The 27,057-nt window shown below is 44.9% G+C and overlaps 1 protein-coding gene across 1 annotated transcript in view; it reads right to left on the bottom strand.

Annotated features, from left to right (window-relative positions):
- LOC122935955 (cytochrome P450 2K6-like) overlaps nt 1–27,057 on the bottom strand; it is a 225,411-nt gene that overhangs the window by 119,770 nt on the left and 78,584 nt on the right. Inside the window, exon 6 of the mRNA XM_044291920.1 lies at nt 10,461–10,602. Coding sequence (XP_044147855.1) covers nt 10,461–10,602 — 142 coding nt within the window. The remainder of the gene's footprint in view (nt 1–10,460; nt 10,603–27,057) is intronic.

Raw genomic sequence — 27,057 nt, 5'->3', positions numbered from 1 at the left:
AAATGGTTTGGGTAAAAGTTATAGCATTTACAAACTATGGTACAAAAATGTGAATTTCCGCTTTTTGAAACGGCTCTGATTTTCTGAGCACCTGTCATGTTTCCTGAGGTTCTACAATGCCCAGACAGTAGAAAAACCCCACAAATGACCCCATTTCGGAAAGTAGACACCCTAAGGTATTCGCTGATGGGCATAGTGAGTTCATAGAACTTTTTATTTTTTGTCACAAGTTAGCGGAAAATGATGATGATTTTTTTTTTTTTTTTTTTTTCTTACAAAGTCTCATATTTCACTAACTTGCGACAAAAAATAAAAAATTCTAGGAACTCACCATGCCCCTCACAGAATACCTTGGGGTGTCTTCTTTCCAAAATGGGGTCACTTGTGGGGTAGTTATACTGCCCTGGCAATTTAGGGGCGCAAATGTGTGAGAAGAACTTTGCAATCAAAATGTGTAAAAAATGACCGGTGAAATCCGAAAGGTGCACTTTGGAATATGTGCCCCTTTGCCCACCTTGGCAGCAAAAAAGTGTGACACATCTGGTATCGCCGTACTCAGGAGAAGTTGGGGAATGTGTTTTGGGGTGTCATTTTACATATACCCATGCTGGGTGAGAGAAATATCTTGGCAAAAGACAACTTTTCCCGTTTTTTTATACAAAGTTGGCATTTGACCAAGATATTTTTCTCACCCAGCATGGGTATATGTAAAATGACACCCCAAAACACATTGCCCAACTTCTCCTGAGTACGGCGATACCAGATGTGTCACACTTTTTTGCTGCCAAGGTGGGCAAAGGGGCACATATTCCAAAGTGCACCTTTCGGATTTTGCAGGGCATTTTTTACACATTTTGATTGCAAAGTTCTTCTCACACATTTGGGCCCCTAAATTGCCAGGGCAGTATAACTACGCCACAAGTGACCCCATTTTGGAAAGAAGACACCCCAAGGTATTCCGTGAGGGGCATGGCGAGTTCCTAGAATTTTTTATTTTTTGTCGCAAGTTAGTGGAATATGAGACTTTGTAAGGAAAAAAGAAAAAAAAAAGAAAAATCATCATTTTCCGCTAAATTGTGGCAAAAAATAAAAAATTCTAGGAACTCGCCGTGCCCCCCACGGAATACCTTGGGGTGTCTTCTTTCCAAAATGGGGTCACTTGTGGCGTAGTTATACTGCCCTGGCAAATTAGGGGCCCAAATGTGTAAGAAGTACCTTGAAATCAAAATGTGTAAAAAATGGCCTGCGAAATCTGAAAGGTGCCCCTTTGCCCACCTTGGCTGCAAAAAAGTGTCACACATCTGGTATCGCCGTACTCAGGAGAAGTTGGGGAATGTGTTTTGGGGGGTCATTTTACATATACCCATGCTGGGTGAGAGAAATATCTTGGCAAAAGACAACTTTTCCCATTTTTTTTATACAAAGTTGGCATTTGACCAAGATATTTTTCTCACCCAGCATGGGTATATGTAAAATGACACCCCAAAACACATTCCCCAGCTTCTCCTGAGTACGGCGATACCAGATGTGTGACACTTTTTTGCAGCCTAGATGCGCAAAGGGGCCCAAATTCCTTTTAGGAGGGCATTTTTAGACATTTGGATCCCAGACTTCTTCTCACACTTTCGGGCCCCTAAAAAGCCAGGGCAGTATAAATACCCCACATGTGACCCCACTTTGGAAAGAAGACACCCCGAGGTATTCAATGAGGGGCCTGGCGAGTTCCTAGAATTTTTTTTTTTTGCATAAGTTAGCGGATATTGATTTTTTTTGTTTTTTTTCTCACAAAGTCTCACTTTCCGCTAACTTAGGACAAAAATTTCAATCTTTCATGGACTCAATATGCCCCTCACGGAATACCTTGGGGTGTCTTCTTTCCGAAATGGGGTCACATGTGGGGTATTTATACTGCCCTGGCTTTTTAGGGGCCCTAAAGCGTGAGAAGTCTGGAATATAAATGTCTAAAAATGTTTACGCATTTGGATTCCGTGAGGGGTATGGTGCGTCCATGTGAGATTTTATTTTTTGACACAAGTTAGTGGAATATGAGACTTTGTAAGAAAAAACGAAAACAAAAACAAACAAAAAATTTCCGCTAACTTGTGCCAAAAAAAATGGCTGAATGGAGCCTTACCAGGGGGGGAGTGATCAATGACAGGGGGGTGATCACCCATATAGACTCCCTGATCACCCCCCTGTCATTGATCACCCCCCCTGTAAGGCTCCATTCAGACATCCGCATGATTTTTTACGGATCCATGGATACATGGATCGGATCCACAAAACGCATGCGGACGTCTGAATGGAGCCTTACAGGGGGGTTATCAATGACAGGGGGTGATCAGGGTAATCACCCCCCTGTCACTGATCACCCCCCCTGTAAGGCTCCATTCAGACGTCCGCATGATTTTTACGGATCCATGGATACATGGATCGGATCCACAGAACGCATGCAGACGTCTGAATGGAGCCTTACAGGGGGGTTATCAATGACAGGGGGTGATCAGGGTAATCAGGGTGATCACCCCCCTGTCACTGATCACCCCCCCTGTAAGGCTCCATTCAGACATCCGCATGATTTTTTACGGATCCATGGATACATGTATCGGATCCACAGAACGCATGCGGACGTCTGAATGGAGCCTTACAGGGGGGTTATCAATGACAGGGGGTGATCAGGGTAATCAGGGTGATCACCCCCCTGTCACTGATCACCCCCCCTGTAAGGCTCCATTCAGACGTCCGCATGATTTTTTACGGATCCATGGATACATGGATCGGATCCACAGAACGCATGCGGACGTCTGAATGGAGCCTTACAGGGGGGTTATCAATGACAGGGGGTGATCAGGGTAATCAGGGTGATCACCCCCCTGTCACTGATCACCCCCCCCTGTAAGGCTCCATTCAGACGTCCGCATGATTTTTACGAATCCATGGATACATGGATCGGATCCGTAAAAATCATGCGGACGTCTGAATGGAGCCTGACAGGGGGGTGATCAATGACAGGGGGTGATCAGGGAGTGTATATGGGTGATCACCCCCCTGTAAGGCTCCATTCAGACGTCCGCATGATTTTTACGGATCCATGGATACATGGATCGGATCCGTAAAAATCATGCGGACGTCTGAATGGAGCCTGACAGGGCGGTGATCAATGACAGGGGGTGATCAGGGAGTGTATATGGGTGATCACCCGCCTGTCATTGATCACCCCCCTGTAAGGCTCCATTCAGACGTCCGCATGATTTTTACGGATCCATGGATACATGGATCGGATCCGTAAAAATCATGCGGACGTCTGAACGGAGCCTGACAGGGGGGTGATCAATGACAGGGCGGTGATCAATGACAGGGGGGTGATCAGGGAGTTTATATGGGGTGATCAGGGGTTTATAAGGGGTTAATAAGTGACGGGGGGGGGTGTAGTGTGGTGTTTGGTGGGACTGTACTGACCTACCTGAGTCCTCTGGTGGTCGATCCTAACAAAAGGGACCACCAGAGGACCAGGTAGGAGGTATATTAGACGCTGTTATGAAAACAGCGTCTAATATACCTGTTAGGGGTTAAAAAATTCGGATCTCCAGCCTGCCAGCGAGCGATCGCCGCTGGCAGGCTGGAGATCCACTCGCTTACCTTCCGTTCCTGTGAGCGCGCGCGCCTGTGTGCGCGCGTTCACAGGAAATCTCGCGTCTCGCGAGATGACGCGCCGATGCGTCCAGGAGGAATAAATCAACCACCTCCCGGACGCATCGGCGCGTTAGGCGGTCGGGAGGTGGTTAAAGGGGTTCTCCGGGAATTAAGAAAATGAAAATACTTAAATATTACTTTATTATAAATATATTCCCAAATCTCTTTCATTATTTATAATGGCTCATGTTGTCTAGGGAGCAATCATCAGGGGAAACAAAATGGCTGCCGTCCTGTTAGTCCACACAAAATCTGTCCTAATCACACAGCAGGACAAGTTACTTCACATCACTGAGCTAAAGAGCTGCCTCAACATCCTATCTGCTCTACCTACCAAGGGTTATGATTCAGAATAGTAATGGCCGAACATTGGCCGGGATGGTTCGCAAACGCGATTAAATGTTCGCAAATCGCAAGTTCGAGTCGGGCCTCATTCACTTTAATGGCAAGCGAACCTGAAAAACCTTCAGTTCATATTTGCAGCCACCAAATACTTAGTAGAAGTGTACAAACAGTCCCACAACATGGACAGTGACATACTAAAGGGGGGTCATTGACAAAAATTCCAACAAAAATATGTATCTTAATCAGGGACCATTTTTATGCGTCTTAAAGGGAAATTCTCTGAAATGTGCCCTGTGGGAGCCTAGAACATTTTTATTTTAGGCCACAGGAGTACAGGACTTAAAAATTAGGCATTCACCTGCCTTAAAATAAATTGTGATTATGTGGCTCGAGGTACATTATACATTCACTGAATAGCAATTTTACTGTAGCCCACTTTTCCCCCCCACTTTTTTGGGGGGGCAACTGGTATATCACACCAGTAGTAATTATTTGTTCCAATGTTGTTTGTCACTATCTGTAGCTGAGGTAACGCAGAAAAAAATGCAAACAAATGCTGCACTACCGGAATGCACGATATAGAAAGTATATAATAGGTATATAACACCCCTGCTTCAATCAGTTTTTTGGGGGGGCAACTGGTAAATCACACCAGTAAAAATTATTTGTTCCAATGTCATTTGTTACTATTTTTAGCTGCGGTAACGCAGCAAAACCGCAAACAAATGCTGCACTACCCGAATGCACGATATAGAAAGTATATAATAGGTATATAACACCCCTGTTTCAATCATTTTTTTTTTGGGGGGGGGGGGCAACTGGTATATCACACCAGTAGAAATTATTTGTTCCAATGTCGTTTGTTACTATCTGTAGCTGCGGTATCGCAGCAGAACTGCACACATCTGCTGCACAATACAAATGCACTATAATATACTTTCTATGTTAGAAAGTATATTATAAGTATATCACACCCCTCAGTAAGCAGGGCCGGACTGGTGGTAAAAACCAGCCCTGGAAAAAGTTGTATACCAGCCCCACAGCGTTGCGTCATTATTTACTTGTTTATAAAAGGGGAAAGCATTCATTTTAAAACACGTGTGTAAACACAAATATGAACTTTGCCCCACAATAGCTCTTTTGTAAAACCCCCATTGTTCATATTATCACAGTAAACCAGCTTTTCCCAACCAGGATGCCTCCACCTGTTGCAAAACTACAACTCTCAGCATGCCCAGACAGTATTTGGCTGTCAGGGCATGCTGGGAGGTGTAGTTTTTGAACAGCTGGAGGCATCCTGGTAGGGAAACACTGCAGTAGACCATTATCCCATCCAATTGGGTCAGAACTAAGAATAATCAACTTATACCAGCTGTACATATATAATTATATAAAGGAGAGACCCAGGTTATACCAGCATGCTCCATATCACTATATACAAGAAGATGTATAACTTATACCAGCTGTACATATATAATTACCGTATTTATCGGCGTATAACACGCACTTTTTCCCCCTGAAAATAGGGGGCAAATGATGTATGCGTGTTATACGCCGATATAATGTTAAGAAGCCATGTTTTTACATACCGAATGTATAACATTAAGACGGCGCAGCGCCTGCCGCAGCTCCCTCCTCATGCGCCGCCTGTCCCAGCTCCCTCTGTCATGCGGCGCCTGCCCCAGCTCACTCTGTCATGCGCCGCTTGCCTGTTCATTCATAAAGTGAGATAAGCAGGCAGGCGGCGCATGAGGAGGGAGCTGGGGCAGGCGGCGCATGAGGAGGGAGCTGGGGCAGGCGGCGCATCAGGAGGGAGCTGAGACAGGCGGCGCATGACCGAGGGAGATGCCGGTCTGCGCCGTCTTAATGTTATACCTCCGGTACTACAGTAAGTACCGTACAATTAGATATAGAGTCAGATTGAATGTTTAACAGTTGCGGGGCCCGGTGTATTAGAGTAGAGTCACTGCACCAGGCCCCGCCATGAGTGTCCCCGCCTCCTCTCTCCACACTGATCCATCTGATGGGGGATCTGTAGATGACACTTATGGGGATCTGTGGATGACATAAGTGTCATCCACAGAGCCCCATAAGTGTCATCCTTTTACATTATTTACCTTATAAGTGGTATTGATATTAATAAAAAAAAGTTCTGAGCTACCCTTTTTTTCCTGAAATTTCCCTCTTAAAATGAAGGTGCGTGTTATACGCCTGTGCGTGTTATACGCCGATAAATACGGTATATAAAGGAGAGACCCAGGTTATACCAGCATGGTCCATATCACTATATACAACAAGATGTATAAGTTATAAATCTTCCTTGGACCATGCTGGTATAACCTGGGTATCCCCTGTATAAAATTATATATGTACAGAAGGTATAAGTTATACATCTTCTGTATATAGTGATATAGACCATGCTGGTATAACCTGGGCATCTCCTGTATATAATTATATCACTATATACAAGTAGATGTATAAGTTATAAATCTTCCTTGGACCATGCTGGTATAACCTGGGCATCTCCTGTATATAATTATATATGTACAGCTGGTATAAGTTATACATCTTCTTGTATATAGTGATATGGAGCATGCTGGTATAACCTGGGCATCTCCTGTATATAATTATATATGTACAGCTGGTATAAGTTATGCATCTTCTTGTATATAGTGATATGGAGCATGCTGGTATAACCTGGGCATCTCCTGTATATAATTATATATGTACAGCTGGTATAAGTTATAAATCTTCTTGTATATAGTGATATGGACCATGCTGGTATAACCTGGGCATCTCCTGTATATAATTATATATGTACAGCTGGTATAAGTTATACATCTTCTTGTATATAGTGATATGGACCATGCTGGTATAACCTGGGCATCTCCTGTATATAATTATATATGTACAGCTGGTATAAGTTATACATCTTCTTGTATATAGTGATATGGAGCATGCTGGTATAACCTGGGTATCTCCTGTATATAATTATATATGTACAGCTGGTATAAGTTATACATCTTCTGTATATAGTGATATGGAGCATGCTGGTATAACCTGGGCATCTCCTGTATATAATTATATATGTACAGCTGGTATAACCTGGGCATCTCCTGTATATAATTATATATGTACAGCTGGTATAAGTTATACATCTTCTTGTATATAGTGATATGGACCATGCTGGTATAATCTGGGCATCTCCTGTATATAATTATATATGTACAGCTGGTATAACCTGGGCATCTCCTGTATATAATTATATATGTACAGCTGGTATAAGTTATACATCTTCTTGTATATAGTGATATGGACCATGCTGGTATAATCTGGGCATCTCCTGTATATAATTATATATGTACAGCTGGTATAAGTTATATATCTTCTTGTATATAGTGATATGGAGCATGCTGGTATAACCTGGGTATCTCCTGTATATAATTATATATGTACAGCTGGTATAAGTTATACATCTTCTTGTATATAGTGATATGGAGCATGCTGGTATAACCTGGGCATCCCCTGTATATAATTATATATGTACAGCTGGTATAAGTTATACATCTTCTTGTATATAGTGATATGGAGCATGCTGGTATAACCTGGGCATCCCCTGTATATAATTATATATGTACAGCTGGTATAAGTTATACATCTTCTTGTATATAGTGATATGGAGCATGCTGGTATAACCTGGGCATCTCCTGTATATAATTATATATGTACAGCTGGTATAAGTTATACATCTTCTTGTATATAGTGATATGGGGCATGCTAGTATAACCTGGGCATCTCCTGTATATAATTATATATGTACAGCTGGTATAAGTTATACATCTTCTTGTATATAGTGATATGGAGCATGCTGGTATAACCTGGGCATCTCCTGTATATAATTATATATGTACAGCTGGTATAAGTTATACTTCTTCTTGTATACAGTGATATGGATCATGCTGGTATAACCTGGGCATCTCCTGTATATAATTATATATGTAGAGCTGGTATAAGTTATACTTCTTCTTGTATACAGTGATATGGATCATGCTGGTATAACCTGGGTATCTCCTGTATATAATTATATATGTACAGCTGGTATACGTTATACATCTTCTTGTATATAGTGATATGGACCATGCTGGTATAATCTGGGCATCTCCTGTATATAATTATATATGTACAGCTGGTATAACCTGGGCATCTCCTGTATATAATTATATATGTAGAGCTGGTATAAGTTATACTTCTTCTTGTATACAGTGATATGGACCATGCTGGTATAACCTGGGCATCTCCTGTATATAATTATATATGTACAGCTGGTATACGTTATACATCTTCTTGTATATAGTGATATGGAGCATGCTGGTATAATCTGGGCATCTCCTGTATATAATTATATATGTACAGCTGGTATAAGTTATATATCTTCTTGTATATAGTGATATGGAGCATGCTGGTATAACCTGGGCATCTCCTGTATATAATTATATATGTACAGCTGGTATAAGTTATACATCTTCTTGTATATAGTGATATGGAGCATGCTGGTATAACCTGGGCATCCCCTGTATATAATTATATATGTACAGCTGGTATAAGTTATACATCTTCTTGTATATAGTGATATGGAGCATGCTGGTATAACCTGGGTATCTCCTGTATATAGTTATATATGTGGAGCTGGTATAAGTTATACTTCTTCTTGTATACAGTGATATGGATCATGCTGGTATAACCTGGGCATCTCCTGTATATAATTATATATGTAGAGCTGGTATAAGTTATACTTCTTCTTGTATACAGTGATATGGATCATGCTGGTATAACCTGGGTATCTCCTGTATATAATTATATATGTACAGCTGGTATAAGTTATACTTCTTCTTGTATATAGTGATATGGAGCATGCTGGTATAACCTGGGTATCTCATGTATATAATTATATATGTACAGCTGGTATAAGTTATACATCTTCTTGTATATAGTGATATGGAGCATGCTGGTATAACCTGGGCATCTCCTGTATATAATTATATATGTACAGCTGGTATAAGTTACACATCCTCTTGTATATAGTGATATGGAGCATGCTGGTATAACCTGGGCATCTCCTGTATATAATTATATATGTGGAGCTGGTATAAGTTATACATCTTCTTGTATATAGTGATATGGACCATGCTGGTATAACCTGGGCATCTCCTGTATATAATTATATATGTACAGCCAGTATAAGTTATACATCTTCTTGTATATAGTGATATGGACCATGCTGGTATAACCTGGGTATCTCCTGTATATAATTATATATGTGCAGCTGGTATAAGTTATACATCTTCTTGTATATAGTGATATGGAGCATGCTGGTATAACCTGGGCATCTCCTGTATATAATTATATATGTACAGCTGGTATAAGTTATACATCTTCTTGTATATAGTGATATGGACCATGCTGGTATAACCTGGGCATCTCCTGTATATAATTATATATGTACAGCCAGTATAAGTTATACATCTTCTTGTATATAGTGATATGGAGCATGCTGGTATAACCTGGGCATCTCCTGTATATAATTATATATGTACAGCCAGTATAAGTTATACATCTTCTTGTATACAGTGTATAATGTATACCGGCTCTACATATATAATTATATACAGGAGATACCCAGGTTATACCAACTGTACACATATCATTATATACGGGAAGTACACAGGTTATACCAGCACGGTCCATTAAAGATTTATAATATATACCAGCTGTTAGCTATACATTTATAATGATATCCAGATGATGCCTAGGTTATTCCAACTTAGTATATTTAAAGGGAGTCTTTCACCTAATCTGAGTGTTTTAGACCGTTCAGATCAGGTTATAGACTCTTTGACCCCTTACAATGGTACCTTTGTTTTCTGTGTCCCTCGTCCAGATCATGAAAAGAACACTTTTTAAACGTATGCAAATGAGCTTCTGAAGGTGCCCAGGGGCAGCGTTACTGGGCGATTTGCCCAGAAAAACAAAACAAATCTCTTTCAGCCCTCTGGCCTCCTCTCTGTCCAATTACCTCCTCCGCCTCCAGCCGGCGAAAGTCACAAGCGGCACCAGAGGCCAGCGGGCCGGCTGTGTTTAGTTGGCCGGGGCATGCGCAATATGAAAAGCTGTTCCTCTGCCCATAATGGGCAGAGCAGTGCGCAGGTGCGGGCCATTTCCCAGCCTGACTTCTTCTCTTGCCGCTCGTGACGTCCGCCGGCTGGAGGGAGAGAAGGAGGTAATAATAGGACAAAGGGGCGGGCCAGAGGGCTGAAAGAGGTGTGTTTTTCTGGGCACATCGCCCAGTAACATCGCCCCAGGGCACCTTCAGAAGCTCGTTTGAACACTTTGCAAAACAAATAACTCATCTGTGTCGTTTTTACCTTGAATTTTTGGATATTTCATCATCAGGAGAATGCCCCAGCGCAGTGTGGTGGACGTTGTCTCCATTCCTGCTGCAAACAAGCTTCTGACAACTTGTGTTAGATTCTTAGTGTGGAAATACGAGTGGGGGTTTCCTGCGTCCTAAAAAAAACAATGAGTATACAAAGCAAGTAATCAGCACTCTGGTACAATATACTGTATTCTTAAAGGGGTCATGGAAATAATCCCTATCCATGTGCACTTTTAGGGATTATGGATAGTGATAGACGAACATCTGCCGGGACGGTTCGCGAACGCGATCACGCAAACGCGATCAAATTTTCACGAACTGCAAGTTTGCGGCGGGTCCAAATAATTTTAATGGCAGGTGAAGCTGAAAAACCTCCAGCTCATATTTGCAGCCAAGAAATAATTACTAGAAGTGCACAAATAGTCCTACAACATGGACAGTGACATACCAGATGTATTATTCCAATTTGCGATCTCCATTCATAATTTTTTTCAATGCAAAATATCGGCAATATAATTTTCGCGTACGCGCATGCGCAAATGCACTATGCAGTACCCAAATGCACTATAAAGAAAGTATATTGGTATATAACACCCCACTTCAATCAGTTTTTTGGGCGGCGACTGGTATATCACACCAGTAGAAATTATTTGTTCCAATAACGCTTGTCCCTCTATATACCTGCAGTATCGCAGCAGAACCGCACACAACTGCTGCACAATACAAATGCATTATAATATAGTTTCTAACATAGAAAGTATATATTAACATTGTACAAGGAAGGCAATCCATTAGAATATACATGACGATAAAACATAACCTTTAATAATTGTTAATATGAGGGTCCATTCACACGTCCGTAAGTGTTTTGCGGATCCGCAAAACACGGACACCGGCAATGTGCATTCCGCAATTTGCGGATCGCACATCGCCGGCACTACAATAGAAAATGCCTAATCTTGTCTGCAATTGCGGACAAGAATAGGACATGTTTTATTTTTTTGCGGAAACGGAAGCACGGATGCAGAAGTGTGGATCCGCAAATGCGGATGCGGATCCGCAAATGTGGGTGCGGACAGCACATTCCGGCTCCATTGAACATGAATGGGTCTGCACCCGTTCCGCAAAATTGCAGATGCGGACCCATTTTGCTTACCTGTGAATAGAAAAGATATCCCTCAAAATGAAAATAAATTAAATTATTAAAGTTAAAGGGGTTCTGCACTTTGTTTTAACTGATGATCTATCCTCTGGATAGATCCTCAGCATCTGATCGGCGGGTTCCGACACCCAGGACCCCCGCCGATCAGCTGTTTGAGAAGGCAGCGGCTCTCCAGCAGCGGCGTGGCCTTCTCACTGTTTACCGCTGGCCCAGTAACGTCCCAACTAGTATCAACTAGCGTGGGCGGGGCTAAGCTCCATTCAAGTGAACAGAGCTTATCCCCGCCCATGCTAGATGAAACTAGTCGTGACGTCACTGGGCCAGCGGTAAACTGCGAGAAGGCTGCGGCGCTGCTGAAGCGCCGCTGCCTTCTCAAACAGCTGATCTGCAGGGGTCCCGGTTGTCGGACCCTCCAGAGGATAGATCATCAGTTAAAACAAAGTGCAGAACCCCTTTAAGCAAAAATCATAGATGTGGTAGGCAATAACAAGTGCCAGGCGGCACTAAATCAGGTGCTCGGCGGCACCAAATCAGAAACCATATGTCCTACCACAATTCGGGGGGGTTTCAGTGCAGATTCATGAATCCCGGAGGGAAAGCAAAAACCATCTATCCCTGGGCTAGATGATGATGTGGTATTGAGGGACAGGGTAGGCAAAGAACTGTTCCCTTATATTGTCCTACAGAGGGGGTGCTATTCTGGCCCTGATAGCCTAACCACATACCACCCGCCCTGATAATAGTGACCCCGTCCGGAACCTTACCCTGTAAAAAAATGGCCCTAGTAAGCCCCTAGCCCCCTGACTTCCAGGTGATCACTGTATAGATCTATGTGTTTTTGACTCATTATAAAAGTATAAGTATATTGCACCCCTCTGTGTATCACACATATCGATAGCACACCTATACTACTCCTTAAAATGACTTTTGTAGCCCTATTAGCTAGCGTTTGGTGTCCCTAACAGCCTGTCCCTGCTCCACACAGCAACCTCTCCGTACACTGGCAAAACACTGTGTGGCGAAACCAACCTCGCCACGGTGTTTTGGAGGGGGCAATTTGCCAGCCTCCTGCCCAAGGATTACGGCCCTTTGAGATACTTTTGCTAACTTTTAAACCCCTGAACCTATTCAAGTGAATTTTGGATAGGTTTGTCCCCAAGTTATACTGTTTAAATTGATGTATGTTATATGTATGGACAATGTAACCTCACAAAGTTGTAACAATTTATAATAAGTGTAACTTGTCAGCTTGGGAGGAATATGCTGGGTGTGTTTCTATTGTCCCATTGTCCCATTGTGTGTTTAAATGGTGATGTCTGTCCTGTTGTCTCCACATGTGTATTGGCGATCTCCCCTTTGTTCTGAGAGATAATTGGATTGCCCTCGGTTGTCTCTGGGACAGAGGAGGAAACCATGATGCATTGTGGGGATGTGTTGTATCTGTCCTGTGTCGCAGTCTCCCTTCTGGTCCTCTAGGGGGCGTGAACGATTGGTTGCTGTACTTGCATTGTGTGTGTTGTAAGATATTGATTGGTTGGATTTCAAAACCCTGTGGGCAGTACTATGTTTGTTTTTTATGAATAAAAGAGGCTGTATCTGAAGTACAGTCAGACCACTGCTTGACCCTGAACACGGAGCCTTGTCTCGTTATTGGGGGGATTCCCTGTATGCTGGTAGAGACTGATTGCCAGGAGTGTAAGCCGATTTTATGCTTTTCCTGTTCGTCTGCCGGCAGCTATTCGCGAGGTTCCAGTTTGGAGTGCTATTTTGTATCCAGTTCGGGAGTTTGGTGTTCTGCAGTAGCTGTGCCTGTCTCTCGGAAAGGGGCATATCGCCTAAACGGATTTTAACCCCTTGTCTGCTGAAACGGTCCGTTACAATTGGTCGCAAGCAGCGGGATCGTTCCTACAGCCAGAAGGACAGCTACAGGAGACACCATTTCTTTGGATTTTACAACTTAAGGGCAACGCATGTCTCAGTACAGCGACCCTAAAAGCACCAGGATGGAACCAGCAGTGGAGTACAGATACTCTGTTGAGGAATTTGACCGTATGATGTGGTTGCGGCTGAACTTCTTCGGACCCAATCCAGCTGAGAAATACGTGAAGTTCGTGAGGAGTCTAGTGTTCAAGACCCTACTATACCGGGCAGGAGGTGACGGTCAGCTGCCACGTTGGGTGGACCTCCATCGGAAGTTACAGTTGCGGGACATAGGGAGCCCAGTCTCCATTCCCCAGCGGCAGGCTGAGTTACAGGGGGCAGAGGTAGTTGTTCCTGCCCCCCAGCAGCAGAGTGATATGCCGGGAAGGCAGTGTGAAATGCAGGGAGAGGAGAGCAACGTCCTCCCTCCCAGCGGCAGGCTGAGTTACAGGGGGCAGAGGTAGTTGTTCCTGCCCCCCAGCAGCAGCATGATTTGTTGGGAACTGGGAGCCTAGTCTCCATTCCCCAGCGGCAGCTTAACGCACCAGGGGGAGACAGTAAGCCCCACAACTGTGCAGATGGGACCGTGGTCTCTGCACTCACAACACAGGGGGTAGGGACAGTCGGTCCTGTCCCCCAGCAACAGGGCTGTTTAGCCAAAGAGGAGACAGTCAGTCTCCCCCTGAAACAACCAGATCCCCAGCCATCTCCGCAGGGATACCAGGAGGAGGAGGTAAGTGAGCCCTCCCCTTCCCAGCTACTTCCCAACCGAGTTCTGGGGGCAGGGGATGAGCCTGCAATACCCACTGATCCCTTCCCAGCGGAAGAGCTGGCATCTGGGCAGAGCGCAGTCGGCCTCTGCCCACCAAGTACCTACAGCTCCAAGCTGGAGAACCACAAAGCAAGGAGTAGCAGATGCACACTCAACAGCTGGGGACCTACAGAACAGAGCCAGGCCCCAAAATTCAACAGGTCCAGTATTGGGTTGTGGATGGGCTGCCAGACTAACTCAGGTACCGACCGGCATGAGGTCAGGTATCTGGTTAGTCTTCCCTGGGGGGGGAGATGTGTGACGAAACCAACCTCGCCACAGTGTTTTGGAGGGGGCTATTTGCCAGCCTCCTGCCCCAGGATTACGGCTCTTTGAGATACTTTTGCTAACTTTTAAACCCCTGAACCTATTCAAGTGAATTTTGGATAGGTTTGTCCCCAAGTTATACTGTTTAAATTGATGTAAGTGATATGTATGGACAATGTAACCTCACAAAGTTGTAACAATTTATAATAAGTGTAACTTGTCAGCTTGGGAGGAATATGCTGGGTGTGTTTCTATTGTCCCATTGTGTGTTTAAATGGTGATGTCTGTCCTGTTGTCTCCACATGTGTATTGGCGATCTCCCCTTTGTCCTGAGAGATAATTGGATTGCCCTCGGTTGTCTCTGGGACAGAGAGGAGGAAACCATGATGCATTGTGGGGATGTGTTGTATCTGTCCTGTGTCGCAGTCTCCCTTCTGGTCCTCTAGGGGGCGTGAACGATTGGTTGCTGTACTTGCATTGTGTGTGTTGTAAGATATTGATTGGTTGGATTTCAAAACCCTGTGGGCAGTACTATGTTTGTTTTTTATGAATAAAAGAGGCTGTATCTGAAGTACAGTCAGACCACTGCTTGACCCTGAACACGGAGCCTTGTCTCGTTATTGGGGGGATTCCCTGTATGCTGGTAGAGACTGATTGCCAGCAGTGTAAGCCGATTGTATGCTTTTCCTGTTCGTCTGCCGGCAGCTATTCGCGAGGTTCCAGTTTGGAGTGCTATTTTGTATCCAGTTCGGGAGTTTGGTGTTCTGCAGTAGCTGTGCCTGTCTCTCGGAAAGGGGCATATCGCCTAAACGGATTTTAACCCCTTGTCTGCTGAAACGGTCCGTTACACACTGAATGTAAAATGGCGGCCAGATCAGGTTTGTCCATGTGCTGAAATGTCTCAATTGGCTGTCCTGTACCACCTGATGGATGTGTCATGGGTCAAAGTTCTCCATAATGTAAAATAATATGGCAGGCGCGAATTTCTCCATATGTTCGCATGTTCGGCGAATTGCGAAGTTCGCCGCAAAACGACCGCCGGGTGAACCGCAAGGCCATCTCTAATTATGGATATCTTAGATGAAAAACCTTAACTTAGGACACTCCCCAATATATCCTGGACTTGGCATACTATGTCATAAGTGAGGATGAGCGGACCCGTGGAAGATCGGGTTTGCTGCGTTCGGCCGAACTTCGGGTCAAAGTTCGGGTTCGGGACCTGAACCTTATTGAAGTCAATGAGGACCCGAACTTTGGTGCACTAATATGGCTGTAGAATAGTCATAGTAAGGGCTAGAGGGCTCCAAATGGAAGAAAAATGGGGGTTTGAGCAGGACAATTGCCCTGCAAACTAATGTGGATAGGGAAATTACATAAAATAACATAGAATATGTGAGATGGGGAAACAGCTCTCCTTGTCTGAACAATGTTTGTGTGATTAAATTAAATGTTCTGGACTGATATTCTGCTGTTTGGTCACAAGATGCTGCTGTTTCCTAAACACAGCTACAGACTGCGCAGATATGTCCATATTAATGAGAGAGGTGGGGTTTACACAGAGTCTGGAGAGAAGAGATGGAGAGAGCAGTCATCTTAGAAGGAGGTGTGAGCAGAGAATCTGACAACATCCAGGTGTGAGAGCATCCCTCAGTGACCAGAGCTGCAGCTAAGTGAAGCTGATCGTGTCCAAGATCCTGATTCTGTCTAGAGGAAGGAGGATTGCTGCCAGGAATGCTGATGAGAGCAGAGGAACAAAGCAACATACACTGCGGTACCGCATGCTTGTTGGAGAGACATTTGTTCTGTTCAGAGTCACCAGCAGATGCAAAGCAGACCCAGGTCAGTAAGATCGTGCACGCACCTCATCACCGTGTTGGTGCCGAGAGACTGAGACTAGACCTGTAGTTAGTTAGTGTTTCTGTTTGTGTCAGACCACAAGGGTTACTACCAGGCTTGGACTGGCCCACAGGGGTACAGAGGAATCCCCCGGTGGGCCCCTGGGCAAAGTGGGCCCCTAGTATCCCACCCTCTGCACAAGTGGCACATAACACATTAGACTTTTTGCACTACATACATTTAATCAATGTACAGCACCTCAACCAGCCTATGTTCATATAAAAAACTTGTTAGATTATTTATTATATTTGAATGTATCCGTATGGTGGGCCCCCAAAATACGTTTAACTGGCGGGCCCTAGGTACCCCAGTCCGACACTGGTTACTACTGTTCATTTCAAGGACTCCAGAACTTAAAGTGATATTTCACATTGGAGAGCTGATAAAATTCTCACAAACTCAAGCCAGGCTGGCATTTTCTTGCTCAAGGGGAATAATCAGGCATGTTATGGGAGGGGGAATACTGTAGATCTTGGTAAGATTGGAAGCTGTTGTGCTGCACCGCAGGATAGTAACGTAACACACACCCGTACAGTGGTTCTTGTTTTTAGGCCCCTTTCACACGGGCATTGCGGATTGGGGCTGGATGCGTTCAGGGAAAATGGTGCGATTTTGACACTAAAACAAGTCAGTTTTCACTGCGATTGCGTTCCATGTTTGCGTTTTTTCCACGCGGGTGCAAAACATTGTAATGCGTTTTGCACTCGCGTGAGAAAAATCGGCATGTTTGCTACCCAGACCCGAACCCGGACTTCCTCACAGAAGTTCGGATTTGGGTTAGGTGTTGTGTAGATTTTATTATTTTCCCTTATAACATGGTTATAAGGGAAAATAATAGCATTCTTAATACAGAATGCTTAGTACAATAGGGCTGGAGGGGTTAAAAAAATAATAATAATTTAACCCACCTTAATCCACTTGATCGCGCAGCCCAGCTTCTCTTCTGTCTTCTTCTTTGAGAAATAGGACCTTTGATGACGTCACTACGCTCATCACATGGTCCATTACATGATCTTTTACCATGATGATGGATTATGTGACGGACCATGTGATTAGCGCAGTGACGTCATCAAAGGTCCTTTTCCTGTGCACAACAAAGAAGAAGACAGAAGAGAAGCCGGGCTGTGCGATCAATTGGATTAAGGTGAGTTATATTATTTTTAAAACAATTTTAACCCCTCCAGCCCTATTGTACTATGCATTCTTTATTAAGAATGCTATTATTTTCCCTTATAACCATGTTATAAGGGAAAATAATAATGATCGGGTCCCCATACCGATCGTCTCCTAGCAACCGTGCGTGAAAATCGCACCACATCCGCACTTGCTTGCGGATGTTTGCGATTTTCACGCAGCCCCATTCACTTCTAAGGGGCCTGTTTTGCGTGAAAAAACACAGAATATAGAACATGATGCGTGAAAATCACAGCTCGTGTGCACAGCCCCATAGAAATGAATGGGTCCGGATTCAGTGCGGGTGCAATGCGTTCACGTCACGCATTGCACCCGCGTGGAAAACTCGCTCGTGTAAAAGGGGCCTAAGGGTAATAACAGGTAAGGTGTGGCAGTTTAGTTGTGCCGCCGGTAGGTAAATTATTTCACTTTCCTCCTTCATCTATCGGAGGGCGCCGAGCTGTGCAGCACAAGGGTCTCAGCCTTCGGGCTGGGTGTATGTAAATTGATGGTATGTTCCCAGCATTTGTGGTTGTGTTTATTGCCACATTTAAGTAAAATTCAGTTTTGTTGGGGTTGCTTTCTTCAATCGTGACTTCACTGTATCCTGGGGAGCCCACCCAGGTATACGGCCTACAATAATAATAATAATAATCTTGAACTAGAAGGCGGGGGTAAAATTGGAGTAGGAGGTTGAGGTGGCGGTGTAGGTGAAAGCAGCGGTGGAGGAGGAGACAGTCAAGATTATTTATGTTTTTTTTCCCCTTTATTTATTTCTTTTTTATAAATTTGGTAAGGCCCCAAAATAATGAGAAATGGAAAAGAGAACACAAAGAGAAAGTGTGCTGAAGTATAACAATGTCTGGGTGCGGCCGGTATACTTGTCTATTCAGCACAAGGTGCGGAAAAGTCCTGTGGGATCCATTCCTGGTTCATTTTAATAAACGTGAGCTTGTTCATGTTGGCTGTGGACAGGTGGCTGCGCTTGTCTGTGATCACCCCTCGCCCCGTACACACATACCATGTTGCTGAAATGCTGCCTCCAGCTAAGACATTCTGTATAAGCTGGTGGTACTGGTTGTAGTGGCATGCTGACAAAGCTTTTCCACATTTCTGCCATGCTAACCCTCCCTTCTGAGGTGCTGGCGGTGCCCCAGCTGTATTGGTGACTTCTTCCTCCTCCTCCTCTGCCTTCGCCTTTTGCTTCCACTGAGCCCCCACTGTCAGGTGGGAATACCACCAGCAATGCGTCTACCAGCATGCGCTTGTAACATAGAAACATAAAATGAGTCGGCAGATAAGAACCATTTGGCCCATCTAGTCTGCCCAATATACTAAATACTATGGATAGCCCCTGGCCCTATCTTATATGAAGGATGGCCTTATGCCTATCCCATGCATGCTTAAACTCCTCCACTGTATTTGCAGCTACCACTTCTGCAGGAAGGCTTCTGCAAGCGTAATGGAAATATAATGTCGCGCATCTTCCGATCAAGCTCCAGGAATTAAGGATGGCACGTTGTCCTTGTAGTGGGGATCCAGCAGAGTGGCCAACCAGTAATCAGCAATGGTTAGAATGTGGGCAACTTGGCGGTCATTGCTCAGGCACTGCAGTTTATAGTTGCTCATGTGTGCCAGGCTGCCCAGAGGCAACGACAAGCTGTCCTCTGTAGGAGGTGTATCATCTGTTTCCTCTGTATCCCCCCAGCCACGCTCCAGCGATGCCCATGAGCTGCTTTGCGTGCCACCCTGCTGTGAACACGGTCCCTACTCCTCATCATCCTCCTCCTCATCCTCCAGAACTGTGTCCTGGCTGGACAGTTGTGTACCTGGCCTCTGTCAGTACAGGAACTCACCCTCCGAGCCACTTGTAAATGACTGTCCTGATAACCGTGGAAATGATCCATCTTCCTCCTCCTTTTCCTCCTGTGCCACATCCTCTTCCATCATCACCTGAAGTTTTTTTTCAAGGAGACATAGGAGTGGGATAGTAATGCTGAGGACGACATCATCGGCCCTGGTCATGTTGGTGGAGTACTCGGCACACACATCCCGCATGGAGGCCCTCTTGTTGGTGGTGAAGTAGTGCTGTTCTGCAGAGCGACTCACCCGTGCGTGCTGCAGCTGAAACTCCACTATCGCCAGCTGCTGCTCGCAGTCTCTCCAGCATATGCAAGGTGGAGTTCCACCTTGTGAGTACGTCGCATATGAGGTGGTGAGAGCAAAGCCTGAAGTTACGCTGCAGCGCAGACAGGTGAGCAGCAGCAGTATGAGACTGCCAAGGGATATGCGTCAAACTGGCTGTTCCCAGAGCTGCTACCAGATTTTGCCCGTTATTGCATACCACCAGGCCGGGCTTGAGGCTCAGTGGCACCAACCACTCATCGGTCTGTTGTTCCATGCCCCTCCACAGCGCCTGCACATTGTGTTTTTTTTCCTCCAAACAGATGAGTTTCAAAACATCCTGCTGTTGTTTCCCCCTGGTTGTGCTGAAGTTGGTGGTGCAGGTGTTACGCTGACCGGATGAGGAGGTGGTAGACGAGGAAACGGAGTAGGAGGAGGAGGCAACGGGAAACGTCCTGCAAGCGTCGGTGGCGGAAGGACATACGCTAAATTGCTATCTGCCTCAGGCCCAGCATTTACCCAGTAAGCAGTAAGGGAGATATAATGTCCCTGCTCGTGCTTACTGGTCCACGTATAGGTGGTTATGTGGACCTTTCCACAGATGGAGTTGCGCAGTGCACTCCTGATTTTGTCCACCACTTGGTTGTGCAGGGCAGGGATGGCTTGCCTGAAAAAGTAGTGGCGGCTGGGAACCACATACTGTGGGACAGCCACTGCCTTAAGGTTTTTAAAAGTCTCCATCTCCATCAGACAGAACGACAGCATTTCAAAGGCCAGGAATTTTGAAATGCTGGCATTCAGGGCCAGGGATGGCTGCTGGGTAGGGGGTACTGCCTCTTTTTCTCCAGTGTTTGGGGGATGGACAGCTGAATGCTTCCATGAGACAGTGTGGAGATGCTTGATAACGGTGAAGGTGGTGGAGGTGGTGATCTTGCTGCCACGTCCTCTGTTTGCGGGGTGGAAGGTGCCACTGTCACTGCAGAGGGGGAGGAAGAGGCAGAGACCGCAGCAAAAGAGGAAGCAGGAGGAGCCTGAGATCTTTTGTGGTTTTTCAGGTGTGTACTTTACTGAGGCTTTTGCTTTGCATTTTAGATGCCTGGTCATGCAGGTGGTGCTCAGGTTTAGAACATTTATGACTCACTTCAGGCCCTGATTGCACAGCATGCAAACCACTTGCGTCTTGTTGTCAGCACATTGTCTGAAGTACTGCCACGCCAGGGAACTCCTTGGAGCTGGCTTTGGTGTGCTCAGTCCCTGGTTGGGCAGTAGCATGCTTACTGGCTAGGGGACGGCCACTCTGCTTTTGCACCCTGCTCCCTCTTATGCTGTGCGGCTGGCTCTGTGTGACCACCACCTCTTCCTCCGAACTGCACACGTCACTCGCATGACCTAGATTCCATGTAGGGTCTAGGACCTCATTATCCTCCACATCTTCCTCCACCCACTCTTCACCCCTGCCCTTCTTGCTGGAATGCACACTGCAGAAAGCAGGGGCAATATTTGAATTTGCGATATTTTGTGAATATTTGTGCGAATATTTATCATATATTCGAGAATTCGTTATCTCCAGTCATTATTTTCATGATTGCGAAAATCAACAATCAGAAAATTCTACTAAAATTCGCAATCAACACTACTCCTAAAGTCAAAGATATTGCAGCCTTCTCATTGGCCCATAAGCAAGAAACAGTGAGGGATCATGGGTACTGTTGAAAAAAAATCTAGAATATTTGCGATTACGAAGATATAGCACTATATTCTAGATATTTGCGAATTCTTGAAGTGCCAATATTCGCAATAAAAATTTGTGATTAGAATATTCGTGATCAACACTAGTTGGCACCTGTGTTTCGTCATCAGAGACGTGCTGCGGTGGTCCTCCCATGTCCACATCCTGAAACATAAGTGGTTGGGCATCAGTTTAATCAATCTCTTGTAAGTGCCCACAGCTTAAAAGCTTGTTAATTGGCTGCCCTGCAGCCTTTCAACAAGCTTTATTAAATGCCTGAATACTGAACTCTAAGGCCTCATGCACACGACCGTTGTGTGCATCCGTGGCCGTTGTGCCGTTTTCAGTTTTTTTTCGCGGACCCATTGACTTTCAATGGGTCTGTGGAAAAATTGGAAAATGCACCGTTTTGCAGCCGAGACCGTGATCCGTGTATCCTGTCCGTCCAAAAAATATGACCTGTCCTATTTTTTTGACGGACAACGGTTCACGGACCTATTCAAGTCAATGGGTCCGTGAAAGAACACGGATGCACACAAGATTGGCATCCGTGTCCGTGATCCGTGGCCGTAGGTTACTTTCATACAGACGGATCCGAAGATCCGTCTGCATAAAAGCTTTATCAGAGCTGAGTTTTCACTTCGTGAAAACTCAGATCCGACAGTATATTCTAACACAGAGGCGTTCCCATAGTGATGGGGACGCTTCTAGTTAGAATATACAACGAACTGTGTACATGACTGCCCCCTGCTGCCTGGCAGCACCCGATCTCTTACAGGGGGCTGTGATCCGCACAATTAACCCCTCAGGTGCTCCACCTGAAGGGGTTAATTGTGCATATCATAGCCCCCTGTAAGAGATCCGGGGCTGCCAGGCAGCAGGGGGCAAGACCCCCTCCCTCCCCAGTTTGAATATCATTGGTGGCCAGTGCGGCCCCCCCTCCCTCCCTCTATTGTATTAATAACATTGGTGGCACAGTGTGCCCCCCCCCGGCCCCCCTCCCTCCCTCTATTGTAATAAGAACATTGGTGGCACAGTGTGCGCCCCCCCGCCCCCCCTCCCTCTATTGTAATGAGAACAATGGTGGCCAGTGTGCGGCCTCCCCCGGCCCCCCTCCCTCCCTCTATTGTAATAAGAACAATGGTGGCACAGTGTGCGACCTCCCCCGGACCCCCCTCCCTCTATTGTAATAATAACATTGGTGGCCAGTGTGCGGCCTCCCCTCTCTCCCCCCCCCCCCGATCATTGGTGGCAGCGGAGTTCCGATCGGAGTCCCAGTTTAATCGCTGGGGCTCCGATCGGTAACCATGGCAACCAGGACGCTACTGCAGTCCTGGTTGCCATGGTTACTTAGCAATAGTAGAAGCATCATCCTTACCTGCTGGCTGCTGCGATGTCTGTGTCCGGCCGGTGGCTCCTCCTAGTGGTAAGTGACAGTTCATTTAGCAATGCGCCGCACAGACCTGTCACTTACCAGTAGGAGGAGCTCCCAGCCGGACACAGACATCGCAGCAGCCAGCAGGTAAGTACGATGCTTCTACTATTGCTAAGTAGCCATGGCAACCAGGACTGCAGTAGCGTCCTGGTTGCCATGGTTACCGATCGGAGCCCGATCGGAGCTCCGCTGCCACCAATGATCGGGGGGGAGAGAGGGGAGGCCGCACACTGGCCACCAATGTTATTATTACAATAGAGGGAGGGAGGGGGGGCCGGGGGGGCACACTGTGCCACCAATGTTATTAATACAATAGAGGGAGGGAGGGGGGGCCGCACTGGCCACCAATGATATTCAAACTGGGGAGGGGGGTCTGCCCCTGCTGCCTGGCAGCCCTGATCTCTTACAGGGGGCTATGATACGCACAATTAACCCCTTCAGGTGTGGCACCTGAGGGGTTAATTGTGCTGATCACGGCCCCCTGTAAGAGATCGGGTGCTGCCAGGCAGCAGGGGGCAGTCATGTACACAGTTTGTAGTATATTCTAACTAGAAGCGTCCCCATCACCATGGGAACGCCTCTGTGTTAGAATATACTGTCGGATATGAGTTTTCACAATGTAACTCATATCCAACAGTATATTCTAACATAGAGGCGTTCCCATGGTGATGGGGACGCTTCAAGTTAAAATATACCATTGGATTGGAGAAAACTCTGATCCGATGGTATAAAAGGGACTCCAGACTTTACATTGAATGTCAATGGGGACGGATCCGTTTGCAATTGCACCATATTGTGTCAACATCAAACGGATCCGTCCACATTGACTTGCATTGTAATTCAGGACGGATCCGTTTGGCTCCGCACGGCCAGGCGGACACCAAAACTACTTTTTTTTCATGTCCGTGGATCCTCCAAAAATCAAGGAAGACCCACGGACGAAAAAACGGTCACGGATCACGGGCCAACGGAACCCCGTTTTGTGGACAGTGAAAAAATACTGTCGTGTGCATGAGGCCTAACCTGAACTTTTGCTGCAAACTTCGGGTTTGGGTCTGGGTACCCAAACTCGCAAAGTTCGGTATGGACCAGTTCTGGTTCACTCAACACTAGTCATAGGACAGTGATGGCTAACCTTGGCACTCCAGCTGTGGTAAAACTACAACTCCCAAGATGCCCCGCTTGCTTGGCTGCTCTCAGAACTCTATAAAAACAAATGGAGCATGCTGGGAGTCGTAGTTTCACCATAGCTGGAGTGCCAAGGTTAGCCATCACTGTCATAGGATATCTGTCCTATAAGTTTCTATGTGTTGATACCCAGGGAATGTGTTATTAATTGCAGCCAATCAAGGGTTTTGATTGCATGTTGTGATACTGTGTTTAATTTATTTCATGAAAAATGTATGTCCTTTACAAAAATTATGGCTATTTGATTACATGATAGATATATTGTGGCAGCAGTCAATAGAAGCTTCCTAAGCTGGTTACCATAGCTTTATTAATTACTCTGACTACTGTTATCCATTATGGATTAACCCCTTAACAACATTTTCCGTACATATACGGCAGATGTTGTTTCTTTAAATATGGCACCTGGTTCAAACCAGAGAAGGAACCATAGCCATCAGCTGCCTGTTGTTTTACATAGCAGATACCCAGTGCTAATGTTTGCATTTGGCATTAAAACTGATTTCACAGTTTTAACCCAATTATGACCAAAGCATCTGAGGCACTTTTACCTGTTGTGCTCCCAGAGCCTGAACGGCTTCCCTGTGTTGAGATCAGGGAATCCATTTGTCGCTGGTGATAGACTGGAGCCTGCTGGAAGCCACCGGGCCTATCACAGATAAATTCTCATAGATGCCTGCATGTGGCAGTGCTCCATAAGAATATACTGAATTTGACATACACTATTGTATTAAATCACAGTAGTATATGGAGGGGAGGGGGGGGGGGGCTTTAAAAAAATGATATATATAATCAAATAACCCTCCTTTCTCAATAATAAAAATAAACAATAAATAAAGATTGTATTCACTGCCATGTCCCAAGGCTATTTATCCAAAGCCATGAAACCATAAATGGAAAAAAGGTCAAAATGGTCACTTCACTTCCCCAAAAAATTTATGCAATATGATCAAGAAATCATACACACTCCAAAATGATACCAATAAAAACTTCAGATACAGTAGCCTCGCAAAAAATTAACCACCAGAAAGGTCTGTAGATGGAAAGCTTTGTTGGTCAGAATGTGGTGATCCAAAGAAAAACATATATTTTCCCAAATTTTTATATATATAAAAACTATATAAATGCAGTTATCACTGTAATCATACTGATCCTATGAATGAAGAGACCAGGTGAGTTTTATCACATAGGGGATGCTGTGAAAATGTACCCCATAACATTATGGTGCAATTGTGTTTTGTTTTGTATTTTTTCCCCACTACCTAGTATGCAATATTAAAAGGGCGAGTGCAACTTGTCCCACAAAAAGCAGGTCCTCATGCAGCTATGTGAATAAAAAAAATAATAAAAAGAAAGCTATGGCTCCGAGGCGGCAGAGAGCAAAAAACAAAAATGCAAAGTGCGTGCCATAACTATAAACTACTGATGTCTTCTTCTTGGCTCAACATATCCGAGATGTCACAAGATAATCTGCTTAAAAATAAAAATTCTGAAATACTCTTCAGGAGTTGTTTATGAAACCCGTTGAAGATTTTGTTAGCCTGTCATAATTTTGTATTGTATTTGTGTCTTCAGAAATTGGAGACCTTAAAGGTTATGTATAGAGATAAGCGAATCAAAGTTGATGAAGGGATTAACCACGCTTCGTGGTGACAAATCAAAATTTTTACTAAAATGGCTGCTGCACATGTTAGGACATGGAGCAAGGAACTCTGGGAATGAGGGATTAACCACAATGCCATGCATGCAGCCGATCAGCAGCCTGCCAGCCCTGTGATGTCACAGCCAAATAAACAGCCTCAGCCATCTTAGATTCTGCCATTTACCAGTGTACTCAGTGCAGGGAGAGACATCAGCAGGTGCTGGGGACAGTGCTAGGAAAAATTTCATTGTGATAAAAAAAAACAACGATTTACAAGTGCAGTGAAAGATTATTTAAGGTGTAGGGAAAGGATAAGGAGGAATCATATATGTTGAACAGGGTTCAGTAGGGGAGGTTACAGCCTGGGTAATAGGAACAATCCTATTACACCTTGCTGCAATGACTGGGGACCCAAATTGCCATTATACAGCTTTGTGATTCCAGCAAACCGTTCTTGTTATTGGGGTGCAAGTGGTGTTTGATACAGCCATTAACAGGGTTTATTACAAATAAATATTTATATGTCTTAATTGCCCTTGTGCGGTGCAGTTACAGTCATGTGAAAAAATTAGGACACCCTTTGAAAGCATGTGGTTTTTTGTAACATTTTTAATAAAAGGTTATTTCATCTCCGTTTCAACAATACAGAGAGATTAAAGTAATCCGACTAAACAAAGAAAACTGAAGAAAAGTCTTTTCAAGATCTTCTGTAAATGTCATTCTACAAAAATGCCTATTCTAACTGAGGAAAAAGATAGGACACCCTTGCCCCTAATAGCGAGTGTTACCTCCTTTGGCTGAAATAACTGCAGTGAGACGGTTCTTGTAGCCATCTACCAGTCTTCGACATCGGTCTGAGGAAATTTTACCCCACTCCTCAATGCAGAACTTTTTCAGCTGTGAGATGTTTGAGGGGTTTCTTGCACGTACAGCCCTTTTCAAGTCACCCCACAGCATCTCAATGGGATTCAAATCTGGACTTTGACTTGGCCATTCCAGGACTCTCCATTTCTTCTTTTTCAGCCAATCTTTAGTTGATTTACTAGTATGTTTTGGGTCATTGTCATGTTGCATGGTCCAGTTCCGCTTCAGCTTTAATTTTCTAACTGATGGTCTCACATGTTCTTCAAGCACCTTCTGATACACAGTAGAATTCATCGTGGATTCTATGATGGTGAGCTGACCAGGTCCTGCAGCAGCAAAGCAGCCCCAAACCATGACACTTCCACCTCCATGCTT

The sequence above is a fragment of the Bufo gargarizans genome, chromosome 4 (genome assembly GCF_014858855.1).
Source record: "Bufo gargarizans isolate SCDJY-AF-19 chromosome 4, ASM1485885v1, whole genome shotgun sequence".
NCBI classification, from domain to species: domain Eukaryota; kingdom Metazoa; phylum Chordata; class Amphibia; order Anura; family Bufonidae; genus Bufo; species Bufo gargarizans.
The sequence above is the reverse complement of the archived record's forward strand: the minus strand, read 5'-3'. Positions and strand labels throughout refer to the sequence as shown.